Source organism: Liolophura sinensis, chromosome 9 (assembly GCF_032854445.1).
Source record: "Liolophura sinensis isolate JHLJ2023 chromosome 9, CUHK_Ljap_v2, whole genome shotgun sequence".
Lineage (NCBI taxonomy): Eukaryota > Metazoa > Mollusca > Polyplacophora > Chitonida > Chitonidae > Liolophura > Liolophura sinensis.
Window position 1 is genome coordinate 19,219,154 of NC_088303.1, and position 18,339 is coordinate 19,237,492.

At 38.6% G+C, this 18,339-nt stretch overlaps 3 protein-coding genes across 3 annotated transcripts; 2 read left to right on the forward strand and 1 right to left on the reverse strand.

Moving 5' to 3' along the window:
- Window positions 1-1,275: 1,275 nt before the first annotated feature.
- Window positions 1,276-5,514, forward strand: LOC135475533 (coiled-coil domain-containing protein 113-like). The gene is made up of 8 exons (XM_064755456.1): window positions 1,276-1,391; window positions 2,443-2,752; window positions 2,964-3,119; window positions 3,256-3,336; window positions 3,510-3,665; window positions 3,932-4,039; window positions 4,343-4,498; window positions 5,080-5,514. Exons 1-8 carry the CDS (start codon window positions 1,285-1,287, stop codon window positions 5,167-5,169), a joined length of 1,164 nt encoding a protein of 387 aa, XP_064611526.1. The 5' UTR covers window positions 1,276-1,284; the 3' UTR covers window positions 5,170-5,514.
- Window positions 5,515-6,701: 1,187 nt separating this feature from the next.
- Window positions 6,702-11,271, reverse strand: LOC135474949 (2-oxoadipate dehydrogenase complex component E1-like). The gene is given in 8 exon segments (XM_064754652.1): window positions 6,702-9,678; window positions 9,680-10,089; window positions 10,092-10,341; window positions 10,343-10,519; window positions 10,521-10,730; window positions 10,733-10,804; window positions 10,806-10,880; window positions 10,882-11,271. Coding segments are annotated over 8 exon segments (2,658 nt in total). The 5' UTR covers window positions 10,999-11,271; the 3' UTR covers window positions 6,702-8,331.
- A 100-nt stretch (window positions 11,272-11,371) lies between these two features.
- LOC135475851 (26S proteasome non-ATPase regulatory subunit 7-like) lies at window positions 11,372-18,229 on the forward strand. The gene is made up of 6 exons (XM_064755795.1): window positions 11,372-11,633; window positions 13,893-13,996; window positions 15,162-15,254; window positions 15,855-15,935; window positions 16,375-16,466; window positions 17,147-18,229. The coding sequence occupies exons 1-6, from the start codon at window positions 11,429-11,431 to the stop codon at window positions 17,646-17,648; spliced, it is 1,077 nt and encodes a 358-aa protein (XP_064611865.1). The 5' UTR covers window positions 11,372-11,428; the 3' UTR covers window positions 17,649-18,229.
- Window positions 18,230-18,339: the final 110 nt, after the last annotated feature.

Consider the following 18,339-nt stretch of genomic DNA (forward strand, 5'->3'; position numbering starts at 1 on the left):
TCAGATTGAATATATAGGTATAAAATAAGGTCTGACGGTTCACCATACCATACTTCCTAACCATTTCTTAGTTTATACCTTTAAATTTTCCATGCCTTATGCACCGCCACGTGGTTTTTAATAGATCACGACAGGGGAGGATGTATCTTTTCGTCGACAGTTTTGAAATACAACTACATGACCGGAAATAAATGTAATTATTGATTGATTGAATTAATCCAAATTGTAAAAATTCGGAACAGCCATTTGTGTGCAGATTCATACAAACACACATGCATTTGTTATTTATGCATAAACACATAATGATTGCTTCGTAGTACCTATCCATGTCTCATAATACATTGAGCCTATATATATATATATATATATATATATATATATATATATATATATATATATATATATATATATATATATATATATATATAGTCATTGTTCTTTCTTTGTGAGCGGCCCCGATGGCTCAGTTGGTAGAGCATCCACTTCAGGGCGGTAGATCGAGGGTCAATCCTTAAGACACACACCTGACCCGTATCAGCATAATGGCTCGGGCAGGGCAACTTACTTGCCTTCGGTAATTAAGTCGTCTCAGTGAAGCAGCACTAAGATAAAAGAGCGATGGAAATCCGCCCTGCAACAAAAACCACATTACATGCATTCTAGGGACTCATTCGTCGTCATATGACTGAAACATTGTTAAGTAGGCCTACGACATTAAACCCCAGGCACTCACTCACTCTAACTATAGGCCTACAGTATGTGGTCGTCATCTTTTCTTTTTATATATACATGTACATTTAAAATGATGTATATACATGGATGCATCGAGGTCCTGATGAAGTCTTATGGCGAACAGCGATAAATGACCCTTATACCGTATACCCGACACACTGCACGCGAGTTGCTTCATACCGTACATACATGTAACTTTCGCCAATGCGTTGCTCGACATGAGTTAGCATTGGCATTCCGCAAACTAAGTCCAGTCCAAGCAAAACAAGTCATTTAATCGCCATCAAACTCATGCTTGAATTTGCTAACAACAATTAACAGTGCTGTTTCGTTAGAAAATAAAAAAAGAACATTAGAAATTTAATGTTTTCTCTCTGTATGTTGTGATGGATAGTATACACTGTACAAATAGGTGTACATTTTATGATCTTTTTCGATTTAGTCAACGGAAATATCCGACCTTGAACGGAGTTTAACGAAGCCAACAACAGCGCCATCTGTCAGAGGTGATAAATAGAAGAACAGACAACTTCATAGCAACAAACAAGCAATATGGCGGACTCGGAGACACAAAGTATCGACACGAGCAATGAAACGGGGGAAGATCCTTTACAAGAACTATCTGATGACCAACTGTACAAACTTTTGGCTGACACATTGTAAGTATATTGACAATATGTGATGTTTTTTGTTTTGTTTGGTTTCGTGCATGATTTATACAACATACGGTCTGGTCAACCCAATGCAATATAAAGAAAATGCACAGTGAGAAGATTTTGCAGACTTAGCAAATCAAAGCTGAGAAGTACACATCAGTCATCATGCATTAGTCTGAGTACACTGCCTGTTGGTTGAGGAATGTTTGGATACTACATATTCATGGCTACTCAACCTAGGTATCCAAATTTGGATACGCCATATTCATTGCTGCTCCACCTTGGTATCCAAATATTCCTCAACCAACAGTCAGTGTACTCGTACTAGTCATACATCATTTTACAATTGTCGCTCAGTACCATACTGCATTTCTTCTATCACAATAGATTGTCAATTGCAATAGTTAAATTCATCTTAAATGGGTTACATTTTACTGTTACACAGTGAAAGCTTCTCTAGAAAATCTGCATTTTAGTTGAGGGTGTCACTGACTGTCTGATTATTTGCTACCAAAAGCAGTTTTTTCCCAGTGATTCTGTACCCTGTAATTTAATCCATTATGTTGATTTAACTTATACATATATTTATATGTATATAAATAATTAATATATACATATATTTAACTATACATATATGTAGATTTGAAAACTGATTTTCAGGTGTAACTTTGTGTGTATCCTTGTACACCAAAAAATATCTGGATGATGAAATGACTCTAGTATCAGAAATCACTTTTGACAAAACAGTTCAGTGATGAGAAATCGACCATTTTAAGCATGTTTGAAGGCTAATGCATGTATGTAGATCTGAGGCAGGCAGTTAGTATTATTTTTTTTGCAAGTGGATGGTAAGACGTAGACAAATTTGGGATTTATTACCAAAGTATGGCATCTACCTTAATTATAAATAAGTGAGGTATTCATGGTAAATAGGCTTAAACAGTTCAGTGCGTAAGTACATGTAAACATTAGTCAGAAGACATTTACTATGCATAGCGTGTACACCATTCTGATGACAACTTTCTAATCTGTTAAACATTTTGAACTTTCACAGGCATGCAAATGAAGTCCTTGCAGCTGAAACACAGATGTTTGAGAAGTTTCTCAATAGAGTGGAACCTAAAGATGCTGGAGGGGTACATCAGTCAACCCCATTCACTGGTATGGCGTCAACACAGTCAAACCATGAGAATGTTAGAACTGTTGGTAGGAAGCGGTCGAAGTCTCGCAGCAGTAACATGGACAGAAGTCTCCGTCTGACAGCTGAACAAAAATGTGACATAGCACAGAGGGAAATTGAAGAACTGAGGGAAGAAATCGACACCCTTAAAGAGGAATCTGAGAAAGTTTTAGATACCTACAAGGTTAGAACTATTATATTTACAAATACATGTATCTACACCTATGTGCTAATACACATGTAAGCACCAATCAGCTAGATGAATATATAATTAATGATTTGCTACTTAATTGTTTTTTATTTATATTACTGATATGAAATGTGTTGTCTTGTCTTTGAAGACAACTGATGATATAAACATGGATGCAATAAAAACAGTTGTTATTCCATTTCAGGCCATTATGGAAGAAGCAGACCTCAGATTGGCTGAAATCAAAAAAGAATCCTATGAATTTGAGAGAGACATTACGAAGGGAGCAGTGAACTCCAGGACAGGAAAAGTTGTTGCTGAGAAAGTTATCCGTTACTTTGAGGACAAGTTACGATCTAGGGTGAGTTGTTGTGGTTTTCTGTGCAGCTATATATAGTGCATCAAAGAATTTGAAATGTAAATCTAGGTCTCCCGTCCTCTGGACATTTCCTGATAACTCTTTAACTCTATTAATCTTGTCTCACTTGTTTTTGCAGGATACATTAATTGAGAAGTTACGTCTGAAAAATTCCACCTTGAAAGTTCAGAAGAAGAAGTTACATCTTCAGCTGAAGCAGGTTTGAGTATTTCTAGTTTCGTGTTTGATTGTAAAACATTTCTCTAAAAGTTTCAGTGTTCATAGAATATTTTTATACATATCTATATTGAAATACAGACAGGATTGAAGAAATACTGAATTTACAGTAAGTTTATCTTATAGTCAATCTAAGGTCTTGATTCTCTGTTGTAGAAAGAAGAAATGGGCGAAGTTCTCCATGAGGTTGACTTTAACCAGCTGAAGATTGAAAATCAGCAGTATTTGGAGAAAATTGATGAGAGGAATCAGGATCTTTTGCGGCTGAAACTGATGGCAGGAAACACATTACAAGTGCTCAACACTTATAAGGTAAGGGCATTTCTATATCAAAACACTTAACAGGTAAATTCCATGCTCTAATTCCATAATATTTCATTTTTATATGGATCCCATCAGTAATTGCATTGTTTTATCCACATGAGTAAAGTTCTTAACCGTGCATTTTAACTTGCATTAAGATGGTGGAACATCGTGATAGTATGAAAATACATGAATATATGATACTAGCATACAGTTTGATTTTTTGCTTGTTTCATTGTTAGAAAGATTTGATTCACAATATTGATTTTTTGTAGAAAAAGCTGCACACATTGACCATGGAGTCTGAACGACTGAAGTCTGAAATTTCATCCAGAAACAATCTGTTGTGGCGTATTGATTCTGAGACAGATGCTGTAGAGCAGGTATGATTGAAAAAAAGAAAATATCAGCTGTACTATTAGTTAGAGAACACAGTTTTATACTTGGTCAGGTACCTTACCCAAGGCTGCAGCAGGATATACCAGGAATCAGATGTGCACATACAGCCTTCATTCTTCAGTCAGGCATTGAAGTGAATGAATGAATGGTTATGGCTTAATGCTACTACAGTAACATTGCAGTCAAACCTTTTGAGGGTCATGTATACTGAGCGAGCAGGCAACCTCACTCTTCAATATTTTGAAGCTTGCAAATAGCTGTAACTCTTTTTTTTTTTTTTTTTACAGGAGAGGTCAAAAGCTGAAAAGATCAACCGCAAGTTACGTCAGCAGCTGGCAGACTTCCGAGTTCCAGAGGTGATGGAGTATGTTAACGAGAAGGCAGATCTGTACGAAATCCAGAAGAAAGTCAAGAGCTGGGAGAGGAAAGTGGAAATTGCAGATGTAAGTCATATAATAATATTAAGATTGTGTTATGATGCAAGCCAAATGCCATGTGATTAGGTAGTTGTTAAAAACTACGGCAAGGTACATGCATTATGAGGGTGTTTCAGATGAGACTTCTTTATGATGTTTGGGTCAGGTATGTACAACATAAGTAAATGTTAATGTGCATGGTTGCACTTTTTGTACACAGTAGTGTTTTGTTCAAGGTTGAAGATGTATCTTGAGGACTGGTTTAAACCTTTATGTCACGAACTGCCTGGCAAGATTTTCCCTGCTTGATATTTCTTCTATATTCATGTTATAAGTAGATAATATCATTTTCTGTTTCTCATATTGAAAAATATTATCAATTCAGTCCATAACAGTCAGGTTAAAAGATGGACAATATTTTGTTGAATTATTCCTTGATCTCTGTGATCAACTGAGTTTTGCTCAAAATATGTTGACTAGACATTTAGAAGTTGCTAGATACAATTATTATTGTCTCCAGCTCACATCTATCTTATTCTTCACAAATCAGATTTCAAGGTTTAACAGACAATTGGAACAAATTTATTAATTTGTAAACTCTGTTTTAGATGGCTTTGAAGACACACAGGAAAACCTGGAACTTGATGCAGATGGGGAGTAACAGCATGACGCAGTGGAGAATGATGGAAACTGCTTAAGGGGAAACAACTCTGTCCGGAGAAACAACTTTAGACCTTAACCTAACTTCAGACATTTTGTCTATGAGAATTTATTTATCGTTATAGCACTTAAGATTCTTGATACTTTTTTACACTGTGTGGACCAAGACATGTACACTTGGGTCAAAATGGTCAAGTCACTCAAGTTTACAGACGATGCATGTTATTTCAAACTTCTGTTGTCCACTTATGATCCACAAATCATGTTCTGACATTTGGGTTTCGGTAAGGAGTTACATTCTTCATATTTCCCCATATTGCTTGTTGTTGCTATTACTAATATGTATACATGTATGTACCTGGTTGTGTAACTTTGAAATAAACAAAGACAAAATATGTGAAAACTTGCAAGACTTCCTGTGTTGATTAAACCGAAATTGTAGTAGTTATCGAAATTACTCCAGGGAAATATCTGACCGGAAGCAATAACAAATTCTTTGTCAGATTCATATGACAAATACTCATTCATTCATGGGTGCTAGAGGGCTGTACTGCTGTCAGACGCTGAGTATACCCAGAGAACATGATTCTATAGGTAGCACTTCTCCAAGTTCAGTAACAAGCAAAGCTGCAAGCGTATGCCAGCTAAAATCCAGTCACACAGCAGATAAATTAACACGATATACTGTATTGTTAGTATAGCTCATTGTGCTTTAATGTCGATTCCAACATGTCTCTGAGATGCCCTGTTCTATAATTACGAACATCGGAGAGATGGGGAAAATGGGGATAAGATTGGAAATGAGACAGCCTGAATTCAAATTCTACTAGATCTATGTTCCTGTGGGAGACACAGTTCAGAGTCGCTTAAAAGGGTCAAATAAGTCACTCTTTAGAACACAAACTGTTTGTGTCTGTTGGTTTTATCATGTTTATGGCTGTCTGTTTTATCATGTTCATGGGAAACCAGAGTGTTCAGGATGAACCACTGGTAGGTAGCTTACAAACCTCTTGACCTCAGCCAAAGCCAGTTCTGGATTACAACTCGACTTGATTGGTCAATGAGCTTATAGTTGCTTTCCCATGTGACTTACTGGAGCCACTTTGGTGGAAGGCAAGTGGTTGACTGCTTAGGAACATTCAAAATGTCGGATTTGACGAATTTCTTTTCCAATCATCTCATAATCGGAAGCTCTCCATCTTCAGCCTTGTTTACACCATCTGATTTGTTGTATTGACTCATCAAATTTAACACAATGACAACAAGTCTTTGCGATAGGCTGTGTTCTGAGGATGCAATTTGTCAAATGAAACAGTGCTTATACTATCTTCATTCGACTAGACTAATCTGACAGGTCTACCCGACAATTGCATCATGTGAAAACAGCTTTCTGCAACCATTAACATGATTAGATATTCCAGATGAGACAGGAGGACCATTATTGTACTATTTACCATGTATAAATACCAATGCACAACCTTTATGACACTTGATAATTTGGCAAAAAATTTTACGTTATGCTACATACAGGAAGAATGAAGTAAGAGCACATTTCATCCCAGGGTCGGGGATATTTTGATTTATTTGACTTGTGTTTTACACTGCACTCACAAATATTTCACTTCCACGATGGTGGCCAGCATTATGGTGTGAGGAAGCTGGGCAGAACTCTGGGAAACCCACAACCATGCGCATTGAGTCTGGGCTATACATGTTACATATGCTTCTGATATCTCTATTACAGAAACTGACACTCAGAACATACAGTCTCTCTGTGTTGACTTGAAAGCAACCTAGAATCAACAAGCATTCAGATGTGGTAAATAACTGAAGATTTCACCCGAGACTATGTTGCACATTTTGCCAGATTCTGCGAGTTCTAATAATCTTGTAAAGGTGTTTCAAGGGTTTTTTTGGAAGGCAGCATGATATCCTATTGGAAAGTTGTAAGCCTCAGCACCAAAAGTACAATTTTATGATAATGTTTTACCTCTAAAAATGCTCTTTTTCAGGTGAAAGATACACTTCTGGACCACTTATTGAAATCTCTCCATAAATTCAGTTGTCTAACAAATTCATCTGTTAAATGAATACCTAATAGGGTTTCTAGGATATAGCCAACTAGGTAAGTAAACAACCCAAATCTCTGGATGAAAATCAATTTCAAATACATAAAATATACGTAAAGAACAAAATACATATATGTGAAAAACACAACAAATTCATAATATCGGAGAAGAAACATCCCTGAATTTGATCATTTCAGACATTAATGCCGATTAAAATGCAGGATATTTAGTTTTACAGACAAGGCAAAAAGAAAATAAGCTGGTTCCCTGTTCTTTTCCAGTTTTTTATTATTAGAAAACCCAGATTTATGACATTGTAGTTCACTGGAAGAATAAAAAGTGAAAAAGACAAACATGCCTCTTGTCGTTCTTAGTGGTGTTTCTTGCTTGCAGCAGCACTGGAGTCTGCCGTTGTTCTTTGAGAGGTAAATTGACTATTGTAATTGATATTAATTCATATTTAAATGTCAGAAATTTAAATAGCTGGATTGTTACTTAAGAGTTGGATTTCACCAAGCACTTTCTGGTAGATTTGAAATGGCTCTATGCATTTGTATCCAGCTATTTTTATACTTACAATGGTATTTGTATCTATATAGAGTGTCTGGCACATTTTCTATCGTTTTACATGCATCTATATGTAGGGGTACTTTGAGATTCATGAAACTGGAGTGTCCAATGCTATTCAGTTAGCACCATGTTCTACCATGGTGGACGACAGAATTTCTGCTCACCTGTTGTGGATGTCCTTAACGACTTGCTTGACCAATTGCATATTTAAAGTGCTGCCTCACTGGAACATCAATCTCAAGACACGAGATGATAACATCACAACCACCAGGCTGACAAATACTTGGCCTCTGACATGCAGGGGAATCAATCACAAAATACTGATCCAGTTGATAAAGCTTTTTAAAAATGGAATAGCACTTGTGGTTTCTTTTTTTTTTTTTTGCACAAAAACTTATACATTGGATATGTACACACAATCTGAGTCACTCATCACTATTACTCATTGTATTTTACTTAAGTATTACTTGTATGCTCCATGTAAATGTGAATGAAATATACCGACATACTGGCATATTTAAAGTGACCTCAAAATAATGCATAAAAAAACCCTCTAACTGATTAATCAAATGTCTGATCAAGTATTTCCTGATTTTCTTTCTGATGAATTTCACCAATGCCTACAGCAGGCAGGCCGAGAACTCCCCTGCCAGCATACATCAGTTTTACTCCCACGATGTTCTGAAAGCGAGGATTGATAAATGACCAGGCACCCATGTTGCGCTGTTCCTCTTGACTCCACATGAACTCTGAAGCTTTAGGGTATTTACTGACCTCTTTCTGCAGGGCAGCAGCAGGGAAGGGACACAGTGACTCCAGTCTGACAAAGGCAATGTCTTCCCTTCCTCGTGCCTCTCGCTCCTTGAGTAAGGTGTAATAGTGCTTCCCTGAGCAGAAGATGAGACGTTTGACCTGACTGGGAGTCACATGAGGGTCTCCTAGAACATGTGAGAAGGAGGTGCCAGGAGACATGTCGGCCAGTGTGGAGACAGCGGCAGGATAACGTAGCAGAATCTTCGGGGCGACCATCACCAAAGGCTTTCTGTAATTTCGTACAACTTGCTGACGAAGGAGGTGGAAGTACTGGGCTGGAGTGGATGGATTAGCTACCTGGAAATTCACATTATCTCCATCTACCCCGTCCTCTTCACTATCTGTCATCTGTAAAAACCTCTCCATACGGCAGGATGTGTGTTCTGGCCCTGCACCATCATAACCATGTGGCAGCAACATCACGATCCCACTCTGTAGCAGCCATTTGTTCTCACCTGACGTTATAAAGGTGTCTATCATGATCTGGGCACCATTGAAGAAATCCCCAAACTGAGCTTCCCAGATAACAAGGTTGTTGGGGCTTTCTAAACTCATCCCATACTCAAAGCCCAACACAGCTTCCTCTGAGAGAACACTGTTTGCCATTTCCAAGAAACCCTTCTGGTCTGGAATTGTGTTGTTGAGAGGAATGCATATTTCATCAGTGGACTGATCAACGAGCATGGTATGCCTCTGACTGAAGGTGCCCCTCCCCACATCCTGGCCGCTGATACGCACATTGAACCCTTGACAGAGCAGAGAGCCAATAGCCAGTGCTTCCCCTGTTGACCAGTCAAGGTTTGCCCCTTCTTCAAGTTTCTGGCGTCTCCTATCTATATGAGTCTTCTGAATAGTTGGGTGCACGCTAAAGGATGGAGGAAGCTCTACAGACTTGGCACCGATGTACTTAAGCAGGGATTCATCTACCCCAGTGTCCCATGTCGTCAACTGGTCAGAGGCCTGAACACAATCTGACCACTGACCAAGGAGGTGATACTGTTTTACTGGGTTTCCAAGCTGGCTGAACTCATGTACCAGCATATTGTTCCACTCACTTACATTTTTCAGCAGGTCTTCCTTAGAACACAATCCTTCAGGAGACTAGTTGATCTGCATACAAATCAGGCACACTTTTCCTGCCTCTTATAGCACCGTACATAAGTGGCTGTGTGAATGATGGTTCATCCATTTCGTTGTGACCAGATTTTCTGTAGCACACCAGTTCAATGATCACGTCCTTTTTAAATCTCAGCCGGTAAGCCATAGCTATAGATGTGGCCTTGAGCACATCCTCTGGAGATTCTCCATTTACATGAAGCACGGGGCAGGGCATTCTTTTAGCCACATCCGAGCAGTACAAAGATGATCTGCCATAGTGTTCCTCTGTGGTATATCCCAGCTGATTATTCACAATTAGATGCACGCTACCATTCACGGAGAAATGTGGACAGTTAGCAAAACTAAATGTCTCAGCGATAACTCCTTGGCCAGAGAATGAGCCATCCCATGGACTTGTACGCAGACGGCCTTGTCAGACGGAGAAGAGGGATCCTCGCTATACTCTCCAGTCCTCACGGTCTGCTGTTTGGCCCTGGCTTTGCCCACAGCTACAGGTGAGACTGCATCCAGGTGGGATGGATTGGGTAGGAAAGACACATGTAGACTGCAGCCATGGTAATCCAAGTTCACCGAGTTGTACAGGTGGCTTAGAACATCGCCAGTTCCTTGAACACCCGGTGGAAATTCACTTAGTCCCTTTGATCTTCCTAAACATGGTTGCCACCGGATAGTTCAACATTACAGCCAAGAAGCTTAGACGCCCGCGATGCGGCATTCCAATTACAACATTTGTAACACCCTCTTCACAGCTTTTGTTGAAGACTTCATCAAAGAACCCCATCATGCCCTCCGCACCTTCTCCCCCATAGCGCTTCAGTTGTTGTGAATTTTGATGCCAGAAAATTGTCGAACGCTAACGTTTTCAGTAATAAATTGCCGACTTTAATCTTTCTTTCTGGTGCAAATTCCAGCTGATTTTTTGTCTCAAACATCTGCGCAAACCATTCCCTTTCATTTTCACTTGATAAATGCTCAAACTCTGCTGTAAGAGATCCACAATATTCCTTTTGTAATGATTGGTATAAATTCCCGAGAAGAGACAGGGCCCTGATACACCAGAGAAGATGCCACTGGCATCAATCGTTTTATCAGCATCTGAGTTTTCTCAACCCATATCTCTCAGCATTTAATACAACCACAGTTTTTCCCTGTTTCAATCCCAATGGATCAAGTACAGCCATTTTTGTGACCATGTTGACGGTAAGCCTGAACGAATCTATAAATATTACACAGCTCTTGACGTTGTTTTATTGCCGATTCTTCAAGGCTGTCCAGTGTATCTCCAGTTCGGGGCATGTAACCATACACTCCGCTTTTTGAATGATACGTCACCTTACTAATCCGATGTCACCTCGCCAATAAGGATATCGTTGGGGGAAGAAATGCCGAAGTTTGAAAATCATGTTAGCAGGTGTAAATGAAATAAACCTTTCCGAAACCGAAAGTGTAGAGTTACCAGAGGTAAAACTTGTTAATGATCTTGTACACAGCACAAACGCATGTCATCTTCTCGGAATAAACGGATGCAGTTACATCCTCTTTTGCTGTTTTTAGTCCAAAGTTTGCCATGTCAAGCTGGCACCTGAACACACCTCCAAATGATAAGTTAACTCCCTTGATTTGAAAGCTGTGCGAGATCGCATGCGCAGCGGAAACGCCGCCATACGCGAAAAGCCAAAGTCATCACACGTTTTTGAGTTTGCATATTTGTTTACAAGGTTTCAAGATGCCACCCACAGAACAGGCAGAAACAAAACCTATTCCAAAGGTGGACACTAAGATTTCCAAGGTTGTGGTCCATCCTTTGGTGCTTTTAAGTGTGGTAGATCATTTTAATCGTATGGGAAAAGTCGGAAATGTCAAAAGAGTCGTCGGTGTGCTGCTTGGTTCTAACAGACAAGGCGTCTTGGATGTGTCAAATAGTTTTGCAGGTAATACTCGATGATAGATCTCTGTGTCATTAACTCTGAACTTAATCTGTCTCTGTCACATTCCTCGTCTGGGCCTCTCGGGCTATATGTGAAAGACTACGGCCCTGAAGAGATGAGCCGCAACTGCTGTGAAGGTTACTGAACGTTAAGGCAAGTATCAGATATTTTGGAGAAATTAACAAAACGTTTAATTTAACTGACCATTAGGCTACACAAGATTATCCCTTCACAACCGCAACTGTTCCGACGGTTACTGAACTACCTGGTTTAAAGCCCGAAACCTGCTCCATTCAAAAGGGGGCGGGCTTCCTCAGTGTTTCTCCTTCACGCAGAGCGCAGTTGTAGGGACGCCTGGCCTAAATTGAACTGTGCAGGGACGAACTTCAGGCTTTGAACCGGGTAGTATTTGCAATGATGGCACATATGTAACCGTCGGAACATTTGCGGCTATAAAGGGATAATCTTATGTAATGGTAAGTTGAATTAAACATTTACGTAATTTCTCCAAAATATCAGATACTTGCCTTAACATTTAATTGTTGAACAGAAAAATAAGGTTGGTCCATTCCTCAAAGTTTTTAGCCTTAATAGTCCTGCCTTGTCTTCTTGTTTCACATTCATCCAAAGGCTTAGTCATTCTCTCCTTGTTCTTGTTAGCTCCTTGTTAGCTTTTTCCTGGTAAGTTCATTTTGAACAATAAATTGATGATCTGCTTACTTCACGCGCATCATGAACTAGGATGTACATTTGTGACTAAAACCTGGTCAATATTAAAAACCAATAGTCTGCATGTGTAAAAATGTGATCTTATTTTCATTTCTCTTTAGATTCACATTGTGTAACCATAAATTTGGGTTAATCTTTGTCAAATCTGCTTTTTTTCGGTGCACTGGCAGCCTGTCATAGTAAGGAAGTCGAACATACTAAAGTGAGGTTCTCATACCTAGCCTTGTGGAAATGTGCCACATTATTTGGCCCCATTGAAAAAAAATGTCTTGCTTCTCACAGAATGTGAATACCTCTATGTCGGATCTAACTACAACAAAAACAGTCTTTTGTAAAGTAAGTAACTTTCTGAGAAAGTGGCTTGGGGGATAGAAAATTATTTTTCTTACCGTTGATCGGAACCCTGTTTGTCATAACCCAGGAGTGGTTACAGATTAAATTGCAAAAAAAAGATCAGATCAGATTTACGCTGCTGTTGCAGAACCTTACACAAGATAATTCTATTATGAATGATCCTAGCGATGTGTTTCGAGAGAAATAAACAATAATTTGTAATGGGTTTTGAGAGTGTTTACCTGGTTTACCATTACATAACCAGCGACAACAGAGTAAAAGATCACTTGGTCAGGTACAGATAGAGCCTTTGGCACCTGACCTCAGATGGGGCTAGAACAGATAGGGTGGATAAGCTATTGAAACTCTTAATGATATTAATTTGAGCAACTTCTGACTGCAACTGCATGCCTATCACTCAGTATATTCTGCAAGTCAGAAAATTCAGACTATTAGCGGAATGAAGTAGGTGTTAATATTCACTCTAAAATGGCAACATATGCTAGTCCTCTACAATATGACTGTCTATATCTTTGACTTGACACTGAGTCATACAAACACATTACATATTCCTGTTGGAAAGGCATGTAAATGTGCCACTTTGGTCTTCATTACAACAACATGCCTCCCATAATATTGCCCAAAATACCTATAAATTTGGTACCGGGGTAAAGCCAAACTGCTGCTGTTCCAAGGCTTTTTGTTGATAAACCCAAATATGTGCTCAGATTTTGATTGCACATCCCACTGGTTGTCCAAGATACTGCCTAGATCCATGCGTGCACAGGTCAATGTCGTGTTTATAACCCCCAGCTTGACAAGAGACCTTTGGTAAATAACCACCAGTCGCCACTGATCAAACATGGACGTCAAGGAAATATAGATGGGGCTTATCGAGATGCACTTATCAGCAATGTTTGTACAAAATTTTCTAGTGACTTTGCCCTGCTTTGGTTTTAAACTTGATATTCTGAGTTTGGGATAGAATTTTTGCTTCAATGCCCATGTCATTCAGTACTGACTACTGATTGTTGTGACATTATCTTATGGGATAGTAATTGCTGTGATTTGCACGAGAAGTGTTTTGGCAGTATGAGGTACGTGATGTATACTTAGATCTAAGTAAACATAAGCAAGGATTATTGTGGGAGGATCATGCATGGTTAGTACTCAGTACCATGTTATTGCTCTCTGTTTCAGTTCCATTTGATGAAGATGACAAAGACAAAACAGTGTGGTTTTTGGATCATGATTATTTGGAAAACATGTATGCCATGTTTAAAAAAGTCAATGGTAAGATATCAGTCCTGCAAGAGGCTTTCAGATAATGCTGCTCATGTGCTTAGATTGTAACATGACGTAAGACTTAGAGCTTAAGCAATAAACAACGAAGGAAGTTGTTGACAGGAGGAGATACATGAATCAACTAATGGATTCATGATCATACATTCAAACAATCTACAATAGACAGAAAGTGAAAACCTTCTGTTGGCCCTCTCTATTTGTGTCTGTTAATGAAGTCTTCCTTAAAGGAAATGCTAATTTTTTGAGTTGGTTCAGCAAAATGGAAAAATGAGTTACCATTTGAAAGCGAATTCACTAAACCAAATACAAGTTTACTTTCTATCGACTATGTATTATAAAATGTTTGTAATTTGCCAGGATCTATACCGCCGAACTGAAATTACATGGGAGGCTTTATAATGACATTACAGTGCCGTGTAATTTTGCTAAGTATCATATCTCCCATTGTCTGTACTACGCAAATGGGGGTAGGGGGTGGGCAGAGGTCCGTAACCTTGTCATAAAAGTCAGTTTGAGCCATGCTTCCAAATATTGCGGCTGGAGTGAGTGGTTGGTCGAAGGGAAACTCCGCTTAAAACTATACATTCAATTGTCCACTGAAAGTTAGACAGGTCAGTAAGTCCTTAACTTGACGTTTAAAATAGCAGCAAATATTTTTTGCCATTGGCAATATGTCTCTTTAAAGTTTATTTTGATCATGAAATTGAGGTGCCTCCATGCCAAGGAGGATAGCTTACCCAGGAGCCTCCCACCAATGCGGTCGGTGTGAGTTCAAGTCCTCTCCTTTGGTACTTGAGGATGTCTGCCAGCAACCTGCGGATGGTCGTGGGTTTCCATTGGGGTCTGCATGGTGTCCTCGCACCATAATACTGGCCGAAAAATATTATTGAGTATGGTGTAAAACACGAATGAAATACTAGTAAATCAATGAATAAATTATGAAATTGGAAAAAGCATTACTCGCATGTAATTCTTGTTTTTACAAGTGATACACAGATTTATCTGGTCATTGACACTTTTTAAATTCCAATGAAATTTCATCTCAAAGACTGTTTTGAAGAACAAGGCAAAAACAAATGCATAAAACTGATATTTTGCAATAGATACAATATTTATGAGTATCATTGTTCTTGACAATTGCCACATGGTTGTCTTTTCAGCAAGAGAAAAAGTGTTGGTTGGTATCACACTGGACCAAAGCTAAATCAGAATGACATTGCCATCAATGAACTGATGCGGCGGTACTGTCCTAACTCAGTAAGTCATTTTCATCGTTTTTTGGCCTTCATAAGCTTTCATATCTTGAAACATTTGAGAAAAAGTTTTTTTTTTAAGGTATTGAAAAAAAAAAGACATGACCCAGTGGTAAATGTGAAACTGTAGAAGTATATAACTTTTCATAAATTTTTTAACATGTATAGAAGGCATTAAATTTGATGAACTATGTGTATAGTTATATGGTGATACCATATTGTGTAAAAGTGAAGTTCTGAAATGAAAATTAGGGTATCACTCACTTGTAACAAGCGAAAATCTCTTTCGCTATAGATGGCAATTAAGTAATACTGTAATCACAATCTTGAATTCTCCTGCCATGATGCTGGTCGCCGTCGTATAAGTGAAATATTCTTGAGTACAGCATAACAACACCGATCAGAGTAATAAATCAGTGAATTGTTACGTGTGGCTGACTACAGCATTTTGTTTGAATTTTTACAGCTCCTGTCCCTGAGCAGCTGTTACCCTAACCTTCACATGTCCTAAATAAAATTTGTCTGGGTCAGAAAGGCAGATAAGTGTTTGCGTTTATAATATTTATATAATGTGAATGCTATTATCAGGTTTAATATCTTACAGGTACTGGTTGTAATAGATGCGAAACCAAAGGACCTAGGACTCCCTACAGAAGCATACTATTCTGTTGAAGAAGTTCATGACGTAAGACATTGGCTTACATCACAGGAGTTCACCCCTTTTCTAAGAATAACATCATGAATATTGATTTTGAAAAGTTGGTAAATTTTGTTAAAAAAAAGGGTGGATATTAAAGTACATTTTGGAATGAGTAAATAAAGAACAGTTCCAATAAAATTTGCATCTGAAGCATTGAAAATACAATGGCTGGAAATGGAAGTTTCTATTTCTAAGTGCTATCAGTTTGTGGACAGATTTCAAAGTGGAGCCAATTTCTGGTTGCAACAGGAAACAACCTGAAAGATTTAATGTCAGACTTAAACATTGTAGAAGTTGCACTTCCTATGTTCATCCCAAAGAGATTGTGTGTGTGTGTGTGTGTGTGTCTCACTTGCTTCTTGTTATTAAAATGCTGCACTTAGTTTATATGAAATGGCGGAGCTTGTGAATGTTTGTTGTGCAGGATGGAACACCAACTTCCAAAACCTTTGAGCACATTCCCAGTGAGATTGGAGCAGAAGAGGCAGAAGAAGTTGGAGTTGAGCATTTATTAAGGTTTGTCATTCATGCCTTTCTGCAATATTCAAGTAAATTACATTGTCAGGAGAAATGATCTTGACTGGTGTCTTGTTTCACACAGCCATTGGAAGCTAACTTGAATCCACCATAATGTCTGGAATACCAGCAATATTTCTTGAATTATAGGCTTTTTGGTAAGTAAGGGAATAGCATATATGTAATTTAATAAGTAATTATCAAACCAGATTTTTGGCAATAAATCATTCTGCACAAATAAGATTTTTGCTGTTTTAGTATAGTTCTAATAATTACTTTATGCAAAATATCAGCCTTGTGTGTGCATGTGTTATGTGACCAAGTTGGTTAGAGTACCAGTGGGGCTCAATGGCCCAGGAGACTCTCTGCAATGTGGTGGCTGTGAGTTCAAGTCCAGCTCATGCTGGCTTTCTCTGTGGCTTTACATGGGAAGGCCTGTCAGCAACCTGTGTATGGTCGTGGGTACCCCCAGAGTCTGTCTGCTATTCTCTTTCCATAATGCAGGCCGCTGAGTACAGCGTACAACACCAATAAATAAATAAATGAAGAAGGCCGTTGTTTTTTTCTGAGCACTCTATTTGATTCAACATGTAGACCTGATCACCATCATGGACTTTAAAGAATTACAACAGTCGAATCCTTTAAGAGATAATCACTACGGCTGTGTTTTCCGGTTGCAGGGACATTAAGGACACAACAGTGGGCACATTATCACAGCGTGTTACAAGCCAGCTTATGGGTCTTAAGGGTCTGAACCTTCACATTAATGACATTGGATCATACCTGGAGAAAGTGGCATCAGGACAGCTGCCAATCAACCACCAAATCATATACCAGCTACAGGACGTGTTCAACCTCCTACCAGATGTCAACCTGCAGCAGTTTGTCAAGGCAGTGTATGTGAAAACCAATGATCAGATGTTGGTTGTATACGTGGCCTCCCTTATCAGATCTGTCATAGCCCTACATAACCTGATCAACAACAAACTACAGAACCGTGACGCCGAGAAAAGTGAAGGAAAGGATTCAAACAAGGACAAAAAGAAAGACAAGGAAGAAAAGGGAGATGGTGATAAGAAGAAAGATGGAGACAAAGATAAGAAAAAGGATGATGACAAGAAAGACACTGACAAAAAAGACGCAAAGAAGGAATCATCTAGTAGTAAAGGAGCAAAGAAGTGAAATTGATCAATTCGGACAAAGACGATTTGTACTGGAGAGTGCTCTCTGGTTACTCTGGACAAACTCATTATTTGGAAGGCAATGTTTGAGTGCAAAGAATGAAATGTGACAGCTTTGTTGTGAATGTAATTTACTTTACTCCACCGGATTCCAGAGTTGAGTGTTCAGCTGAAAGTTTACGGAGTGCTGAAAATGAGTTCCTTACTATAAGGGTCACATCTGAGACCGGTACCTGACAAGGGTGAGAAATAAACTTTCTAACAGACTGGACACAACAGTTTCCCGTTATTTGAAATGATGCAGATAAAGAAAAGACATTAAGACTTGCATATCCTACAGTGACCCAAATCTGTTTTGGCAGTAAAATTCATTGATCACTAACTGCACGTTGAGTAATAACCAGTTCCAACTCATTTACTTGATTTCTGAAAGATTCTCAACATAAAAGACAAAAGCAAATTATGTAATATTCCAACTGTTTATTATAAACTTTATATGCAACAGAAATAAAACATCTGAAAAACCATTTCACTGGTACATAAAACTGATATTTCCGACTAATAATATTGCGTAGACATTAAGTTATTAACGACTTTGCTTGGAATCAACGGTCCAGGAGATAGCAGTGTAACATTTTCTGTTCAGCACAGCAATTATTTAATCTGCTGACCATATGGATATCAAGAGTGCA